Genomic DNA, 9,702 nt, shown 5'->3' on the forward strand with positions numbered 1-9,702 from the left:
TGGGCTGCTGCTCTGGGTGAGCATGTCCTGTGTCAGGATTTTACCTGGGGCCTGGCTTCCAGGTTGAGGTGTTTGCCAAGCCAGTTCTCACAAAACTATTTACCAACCCCCGAAATAACTTATCTTGACCCCACCTTCCTTTGATTCCTCTTCTCCCTCTTGTGGAATACTGTCCTTCCCTTCACTCAAGTTAACACCTGTCTACCCAGTAGACTATTGCTTTAACCTCTCTCTCTGGTGCACTGCCCACCTTCCATTCCCCTTGGAAACCATCAAAATTTGTTTCTATTGTATGAAAATAGTTGTCTTGATTTAAAAAAAATTATAATAATGATCTCATACAATGTTTGTCCTGTTGTGATTGACTAATTTCACTCAGCATAATGTTCTCCAGGCTCATCCATGCCTTAAGGGACTTTGCAGTTTCATCATTATCCTCAGTGTAGTGTAGTGTTCCATTGTGTGAATGCATCAACATTTCTTTACTCTTTCCCTGAGGTAGTGACAGATGAGTTTGTTCTGGTAGACTTTAGGAGTGGATGGACCATTATGGGAAAAGAATGCATAACCCCCTTGTGAACTTGATTCTGAACTTAAGGAAGCCCTATGTGCTCCACAGATTCTCAGTGGCTGATTTTTCAGAAGCAGATTTCAGGTGTTTCTTCTGATGTACTAGGGTAGACTAAAACTTTCAGTAGCTGCTTGTACCACCCAAAGAAAGCCTCATTTTCTGCAGGTCTTGTCTCTATTAAGGCAGCTCACACCTTAAGCCTGTGCCCCTTGTTCCATATAGATACATGCTGAGCCGCATATCCCTTTGTATCCCAGGATTTTCCATTTTCTGGGTTCAATGTCATCACCTTTGATTTATTTCCTTATTTACTTCTGATTGTATATAGTGCACACTACACCTCTCAATCTTGCCTGGGTCCTTATGTATGATCTGGTCATGTCCTCAAGGAGGACATGAAAGGGCAGGGAGGAGTACCCTGGCTCTGTGCTTCCTTTCTCACAGGTCAGCTGACTCGTTTGATGTTCACACTGGAGTAAGTCCTTAGCTGGGACAAGTATCATCCTCAGCTGTGTCAGGCCTTCTTTCTCAGGCTGGCCTGGGCTGGCCAAGTGCCTGGAGCCAACTCTGAGCTGCCATTCCTTTCAGGTCCCTCAACAGCTTATAGCCCTCCTGACCTTCACCATATGTCGATGTGGAGCTTCCCGGTCCTCTCACTCCAGCCATCAGATGAGCCAAGGGATTTGTCTTCTGTCTTCCCTTTAAATATTCATTTGAAATGAATTATGGCTTTGCATTTAAAAAATCATGTTCATTCTAGAAAAACGAGGAGCATGCTGGTTAAACAGAGAGAAATAGAAAACGTAGGCAATTCCACTCCCAAGAGAGATCTCCATTCTTAATATATTGGTCCTTTATCTTTAAAAGGGAGCCCAGGTGGTGTAATGATTATGAGTTGGGCTGCTAACTGAGAGGTTAGCAGTTCAAAATCACCAACCATTCCTTGGGGGGAAAGATGAGGCTTTCAACTCCCATAAAGAATTACAGTCTCAGAAACCCACGGGGCCAGTTGTTGTATCCAGTCCTATAGGGTCGTCATGAGGAAGAGTCGACCCAATGGCAGTGAGTTTGGTTTGATTTATCTTAAAATGTCTCCATGTGCAAACAAATATCCTTTGGGAGGGAAACTTGGGAGTCTGGGATCGGATCATCTTCCCTCCAGGTCTCAGGGTGACTCTTGGGGCTCATCGTGCTCACAGCTTTCTTCTCAGCATTCCTTAGTCCATTTCTGTGAGTGATGAGAATCAATGTGTGTCTGTGTCTCTGTGATAGGTGCCAGTGTGTGGTCTTACTTGTCACTGGTGTCCGTTTGTGGCTGTGCCGCTGGTGTCTGTACGTCTCTGTGATAGGACTGCTGCCTCTATGTGGCTGTCACCGTTACTGGTGCCACTGTGCACTGGCTCTGTGGAACAGTGCCCAGGAGCAATCAGGATTCGGGATTTAACCAAATGTACCTTCTAGTTTATCCCTGTCAATAGCACGTGGTGGCAGTCATCTTCCTTTGTTCCTAGCAAGAAACAGGGGACTCTGTGGGGGTGTTGGACTCTCTTTCCGAATTCCCTGTCGATTGGTATCTGTGCTCTGTCTCATAGTCATCTTGGTTTCTGCTACCTATTGCGTTGACAACTCATTCATAAAAGGAGTTGACAACAGCATATAAAACCCCTGCTACCCTGCAGTAGAGTGGAAGTTACTGGAAGGTTCTAGCCAATGGTCAGCATGGTAGGAAATCTCAAAACTTATTTATTGAAACTGTGTGGAAACTAGGTTCCAGATGCTTCTGGCCTGAACCAGGTGTGTAGCCCCTGCGGAATTTTGTAACCTGTATTGCATTCTATGATGTCAGCCATTGTCACCAGCCTAGAGTTGTAGAGAAAGGACTGGCCTCAGTCTGGAAATCAGGAGCTCTGACTTCAAGTCTGTTGACTCTGTGTCTCCGGGCATGTTATTGCTTTGTTGAAAGGGCTCTGCTGTATGCTCTGTGAGTTGGACAGGCTAAAATTGCATGTGTGGCTTTCCCAGACTGTAACTGTTTACAGGAGTAGAAAGTCTGTAACTGTTTACAGAAGTAGAAAATTTCATCTTTCTCCTGCAGAAAGCTGGTTGCTTTGAATTGCTGTGGTTAGCAGTTCAACACATAGTCACTATGCCACCAGGACTCCCTCTAGTGAATCATCACACTTCTCTCTCTTGCTCTCCTCTCTCCCTTTTTTACACCCTTTTTGCTTCCCTCTCCTCCCTCCTTTTATGTTTTCATCCATTTTCTCCCTTCTTGTGTATCACAAATATTTCCCAGGGGCCTGTGTTTGCTTCTTTGGGAGATAGAGAGTGAACAAGATGGAGAAAGCACCTCCTTCATGAAAACCTACAGCTTTGGAGTGGGAGTGAAGAGGAAGACAATAAACAAACAAACAAACAAACAAACAAGTCATTAGACATTCAAGTACTGGTTGTGGCAAATCCTAGGGTAGATGCAAGAAGAGTGATCTGAAGAGCATAACCAGGGCTCTGACCTTGGATGGCGGCTATTTCATGGCTCTCTGGGAGAAATTGTTCAATGGGACCCGAAAAGGATGGAAGGAACGGGTTATAGGAAGAGCCATTAAGCCTTGGGGTGTTTTCATAGGCAGAGCTCAGCAGAGGGCTCTGGTGGGAAGGATGTTACCTCTTTTTAAGGCAGATGAACACATTGGTTCCGGCCAGAGGCTTATAACTTTGCTGATGTGAAATTGAACTCTGCTACTTTTGGTGAGGACCTAACTATTTGGGTTCAGAATTAAGAACTGCAAAAGAGGATAATAGTAGAACTTAACTTCATAGAATTGCTCAGACGATGATATTTGGTACACGTATTAAGGTACACAAATTTGGGGGAAATTCCACTATCTTTTAATTCAGTTTTTCAGATTTTTGAAAGCTCTGAGGTAGACAGTGTTGTTGTTAGGTATCGTCCTACTGGTTCCTACTGATAGCGACCCTGCATACAACAGAACAAAGCACTGCTTCATCCTGAGCCATCGTTACAATCGTTCTGTTCAAGTCCTTTGTTGCAGTCACTGTGCCAGTCTATCTTGTTAAGGGTTTTTGTTTTTTTTACTGTCCCTCTACTTTACCAAGCATGAAATCCTTTTCCAGGGACTGGTGTCTCGTGATAACATGTCCAAAATACATGAGATAGCTAATAAAATTCCTCCGTGAAGATTTGCTGTGTTATGATGATCATGATGATGAGGCTGGTGATGGTAAAGATGTTTGAAGTCTGGTATGTTAGACAGGGTTCTCTAGAGAAACAAAATCAGAACACTTGTGATTTTATATATGGATAGATATATATAGTACAAAGGAGTATAACAGCTAATTAGTCCACACAGCAGTACAGACGGCTCAGTTCAACTCACTTCTGTGGAATAGTTAGTATACTGGAAGTCCTTCAACTCACGAGGGCTGCTGGGTCCAAGGACATGGAAGCAGACAGCTGAGTCTTCTGTAGAGCATGCAGGCACTCCAGCCACAGTAGGGTGGGTCACCAACAGTCAGCCAGACAACAGGATCCAACAGTCCCGAGTTCAAATGATGTATACACCAGCAATGTGGTGAAGCAGGTCTCAAAGGAACCTCAAGCTCTAGCGACATGATACATAGGTTGGGTGTCCCACAGGTAGTCTAGCTCACAAATTGAGGCAGAGAACTAGCTAAGGCAGCCGCACACTAGTCTGATCACCAGAGAGTAAGAGAGAGAGAGAGAGAGAGATGGGGCTTGCTGAGTCATTTATCTCTTGGCCCTCCAATCAAACTGTGACCTTATTAATCCCACATGTTCTTATTGGCCAGGTTAGCACAACATCTATCACATCTGGAAAGGTGGCCCATATATGTAGGCCAAATATATATATATATTTTATTCAACAAACATGAATTTTGGTCCAAAAAGTTCTCCCTATTTGCAATAATGCTGCTTTCCAAGTCTATGAGAACTTTCAGAAAGAGTTAAGAGCTGCATAGAGGATGAAGAGATGGTTTGGCTGCCCATCCCTCACCAAATGGTAGAGGGGGCCAGTGGCCAGCTGTGACCAGGACCTTGGGCTTCAGGGACAGGCATTAATTTCCAAGTGTCATTGGCATGACCATCTGCTTTTTGCCCTGGTCAGAGCTGCCTCAGAAGGCTGTCTGAGGTGCAAAGGACAATTTATGTAGGGATTGCCTGTGGAGTCTGCTACTGGACCAGAAAGAGGGTTAGATAATCTTTACAGTCATGCCAGGCCAGCAGCTGAGTCCACCCACCTTGTCTGGGAGAATGTCTCTATAACTCCTGCAATTGCTCTATATGGTAGGAAAACTGCTGTGGTCCATAAGTACCCAGCTAAGGATAGGGAACGGCATTAGCACTGTTGAGCATGTTTGGACAGGCCAACAGGATCTCAGACTTACTAGACCCACACTTACCAAATCAAACGCACTGCCATTGAGTCAATTCCAACTCATAGTGATCCTATAGGACAGAGTAGAATTCCCCCCATGGGTTTCTGAGACTGTAACTCTTTACCAGAGGAGAAAGCCTCATCTTTCTCCCTTGGAGCAGCTGGTTGTTTCTAACTGCTGACCCTGTGGTTAGCAGCCTGATGCATAACCCACTCTGCCACCAGAACCCCTCATTGTACCCTTGATATTCCCTTCCGTAACAACCTATTTCTTTCTGACTGAACTTTGGAAATGGTATCCCCATTCATTCCAGTGATCAGACTAGAGCCTAGGGGCCACCTTTAAATCCCTTCTGTCATGTTTCACTCATAGTCCCTCAACAGTGCACACAGACTAACCTTCAGCATAAATTCAGACCGACGGCCTCACTCTTGCCACCTTTGTCCAATCGCTATTTTGGCTGTACCTCTATTCCTGCTACCCCATCTACCGTCAAATTTCCTTGATGTGGGATTAGACTAAACTATTTAAAACCTGATGAGGGCTTTCCTTCCCTTGTTTGCCATGACTTCAGGGCATTCTGACCATGGTGGTCCCTTGGCCCATATCTCGTCCTCTGCCTGCAGTTCAGTAACTCCAATCACTATGAATGTCCAATTGTTTCTTGAATAAGTGAGTACTGTTCCATTTTTGTTGTTTGTCATTTGCTCTTCTTTGCACCCTGGATGCCCTGATCCTGGATGTCAAGGCTGCCCTCACACTCATTTTGTACTTTTCTTCACCCACCACCTATCACCCATGATCTTATATCATTGATGTCTCATTGAACTTGGTTCCTGGGCATCTCCCTGTCACATGCTCCCTCAAGGACACAGAGTTTTACTGACTCACTAGGACACACCACAGTGCCTTGTGCTCATGGACTTTTTGTTGGATAGTTGCATGAGTGAATGAACCTGCACTGCATTGCCAGTGGATGAACTCTTGCTTTAGTGTGGCAAAGACCTCCTACCCTGCTCCTAAGAGGCCTGCAAAGCACTGCTGGTTGATTCAGAGCCAGGAGATCTCTCTTAAGCCCCGTTAGCACAATAGACCTTGTGCAAAGTGCTTTCCAAACTGATCCTTTTGTAGATTCTCAACCCTTCGTTATTTCTGGTACCTTCAGGTGCTGTCATTTTTCATGACACCCAATTTGGCTCCAACTCACAGCAACCATACATGTTTTCAGTGACTGAATTTTTGGAAGTAGATCTCCAGACCTTTTTTCCAATGCACCTCTAAGTGAATTCAAACTTCCATCTTTGTTGACTAGTGTATTATACGCAGTCATATTGTAAATAATAAAATCTAAGGCTGGTGGAGGGGACAGTATTAGAGTTTAAATTCTAAGCACCTGATTTGCAGAAGGCCATGGATAACAGTGAAAGTTTGACATCCATTAGTAGGGTCCCCATGTACTGGATTAAGCCTTGGTGAAATCCATATTATTATGGACCAGGAATGTGAAGAGCCTTGCTATCAGACAGAATGCATTAGAAAGTGCATTATTATGGTAGGTTAGAATTTAACATCTTATCATTTGATCTCCCTTTTGACCAATTTTCAACTTGTTCTAGGTTTTAATATTTTCTACTTTCTTTTCAATTGACATTTTTCTTGGTTTTATTTTGTTATTGTTTTTGTTTTAATATGTTTTACTGTATATGAAATCCAGGATAGGTAAATCTACAAAGATTTACCTGAATAACTGGATTAAGAGTTTCCTAGAGGTAAGCAAGGGAAAGTTGGGGTGGGATGGGGAGTGAATGCAAGAAAGAGGAAAATGTTCTAAAATTTATTTTGGTTATAGTTACACAACTCTTCTTAATATGATTGAATTATCGAATTTTATAAATTGTGAATTATATGTCAATAAAACTATTTTAAAAAGAAAGTAGTGAAAGATCAACATTAAGTGTTAAGTGTAAAAAAAAATAAAGATTTTAATTTTACCATCAAAAAATAAAAATATAATCACTTGTCAACGTTTTAACTAAGATCAAGTGTAGTAAAAAATAAAAATAAAATTAACCTTAGTTTGGGTGGGTGTACTGGGATCTGTGGCCTGCCTCTTTTTGCCTGGGAGGCATGTGTATTTGCAGGTGTGGGAAGGGTTGAACTGGAAGAGGAAGTAGGAGAGAACTAAAAAAAAGAATAAAAATATCAAAATACATAAAAAATTATAAAAATCAAAGGAAAATAAAATAAAACCTGTGTTTAACTGCGGATCCCTGGGGAAAAAACGAACAAGAGAAATACTGTTTCATGCTGTTCATTAAGCAGTTGAGTCCAAACAGCTTAGCAATCATTTGAAAAATAGTATTTATAAATTGATAGTAAAATAATACTTTTAGCTCTTTCTTAAGTAACTTTACTTTCTGATGGGATGGGACTGATGGGCTCTGTGTGCCTTTGCAGCCTTGGGATCCTCCTGGACACCATTCCACTCATTTTATGTGCCAAATGAAGTTTTGTACAGGCTGGAATCTAGCTTCACAAAGCTGTGACATAGTTCAAAGAATGAAGGCTTGAGCTCCCTTGAGCTAGCAGTTTGTATGGCACTGTGACTTGAAAGTATAAAGGACGCCCTCTTTATTCATGTGCCTTTTCAGGGATGCCTTGGTGTATGGTTAAAGCACTAGATAACTGGATGGTTGGGGGTTGAAGCCCACTAACTGCTCTGAGGGACAAAGATGAGGATATCTCCCTCCATAAAGATTTACAATCCCCCTTGAATAGTTAAAACTTTGTCAGTAGATCCCCTTATGCTGCATGCTAGACCTGATCTGATTTCCTACACTGCCTTTGCTTTGTATGGTGCTGTTTGGTTTTGCTTGTACATATGAGGGTGTACATATTAGAGGTGTACCCTCTTGGAGTTGTTTTATATGCTTTTCTGTTGTTCAATATATGAAACCCAGGATGGATGAGCCTATAGACACAGCAAGTAGAATAAGGGTTTTGGGGAAAGGGGGGCTCAGTGGTGGTGGGGTGTGTGTGTGAAGAGGAGACGATGTCAAAGTGTTCATGTCGAAAAAGAATGTTTGGAAAGTGACTGTGGTAGCAATTATACAATTCTGCTTGATGTGATTGAACTATGGAATGATATATTTTTAAAGGGAAAAATATCCTAAATAGGGCCACTAAGAGTCAGAACTGAATTAATGGCAGTGTTTTGACATATGGTTTGGGGACTATGGGATTGCTTCTTTGAATCTTCATAACAATCCCTTGAGGTAGATATGACCCCATGTTATAGAAAGAGCCCATGGAGTAGTGGGCTCTGCTTTGCCATACTAACCGTAAAGTCAGAAATTTGAAACCAGCAGTTGCTTCCAGGCAGAAAGACGAAGCTTTCTGCTTCCACACAGATTTACAGTCTCAGAAACTCACAAGATAAAGTCCTAAACACTCTGAAAATCCTTGGGATTATCGGTTTAAACTCTTGGGTTTTGTGTCTACCGGGTCTCAAACACTTATTATTGTTCCCGGCAGTGTCTGGACTCTCCTGGAAGAATCTTTCTTACAGGTTCCTAAACTTGACCTCCCTCCCTCTCACCCCTCAGCTCAAGAGATTGTCTTAAAATGATGCTGGAAATACTGTGTTTGTTTTTCTTTTTTCAGGGGGTCCACTGTGTTCTTGCTGTGTTCCAGACCCCATGGGATTGTCTTTCCTCCCTACCTATGGCTGCCAGAGTAACCGCACAGCCAGCGTGGCCGCCCTGCGCATGAAAGCCCGAGAGCATTCAGAAGCTGTACTGCAGTCAGCCAACCTCTTGCCATCCACCAGCAGCAGTCCCAGTCCCTCTGCCAAGCGGGCGCCCCCGGATGGCAGCCAGGACAAGAATCCTCCTGCTAAGGAACAGAGCGAGGGTGAGAAGACAGTGTGAGGCCCAGGGTGTTTGAACCTGGTTTGCCCTCCCCTCCTCCTGCTTCTCCTAGCCTCAGCCCCCGCAGAAAACTCTCGAATAGCAAGGAGGAGCCTGCAGCCCCCTGGGCCCTCCTTGTGCACTTGGAAAGGGAAAAAGAGACCCACAGCTCTCCTGATGCCTAGCCCAGTCCCTCTGGAGTTCTGCCAGTGGGACTGTGATGGCTCTGGCTTTTTGGGTGAGAACCTCTTTCTTGCTGGGCAACCTCAGTGGCACTTCTTGGTATCAGCACCCACTCTGATGTGACCACTGGCATTTCCATTCAGACCCAGAAGCCACGAAGGGAGGTGAAATTGCTTACCCCCTCCTGGTGGACCTCCCTCTGAAGGTCTTATCAACCCAAAGAACCAAGACATAGGGCAACTTTGGGAGGAGGCCCAGGGCTGAAGTTATCACAATACGAAATGGGACTATCCTTGTGACATTTTTTAGGACCAGGACACAGGTGTCCTCTATTTGTCCTCCACCCCAATGATTAACAACATTCTTTTTCTTGTTGGGAGATGTTGGTTTTGACTTGGTTTAAAGGTAGTCTGAGCAGGTGTGGAGTGGGAGAACTGACAGGACTCAGCATGTCTCTGGGGTACATGGTGGCCCCGCTCTGATGAGTTCCCACTGATATGTCTGGCTAAGGCAACTAGACCAACCAGGCAGGTCATTCTTCCATGAATGGGGAGCATGTGCTGAACACTATAGCCACTGAGCGAATGTGGGTTCCACACAGAAGCTCTCACCTCTAGAGTG

At 43.9% G+C, this 9,702-nt stretch overlaps 1 protein-coding gene across 1 annotated transcript in view; it reads left to right on the forward strand.

Moving 5' to 3' along the window:
- DRGX (dorsal root ganglia homeobox) overlaps positions 1-8,931 on the forward strand; it is a 49,561-nt gene extending 40,630 nt beyond the window's left edge. The window contains exon 6 of the mRNA XM_004716234.3: positions 8,654-8,931. Coding sequence (XP_004716291.1) covers positions 8,654-8,919 — 266 coding nt within the window. The 3' untranslated portion in view covers positions 8,920-8,931. The remainder of the gene's footprint in view (positions 1-8,653) is intronic.
- The last annotated feature ends 771 nt before the right edge of the window (positions 8,932-9,702 follow it).

Source organism: Echinops telfairi, unplaced genomic scaffold (genome assembly GCF_000313985.2).
Source record: "Echinops telfairi isolate 266 unplaced genomic scaffold, ASM31398v2 ScPeMD7_7465;HRSCAF=8503, whole genome shotgun sequence".
NCBI classification, from domain to species: domain Eukaryota; kingdom Metazoa; phylum Chordata; class Mammalia; order Afrosoricida; family Tenrecidae; genus Echinops; species Echinops telfairi.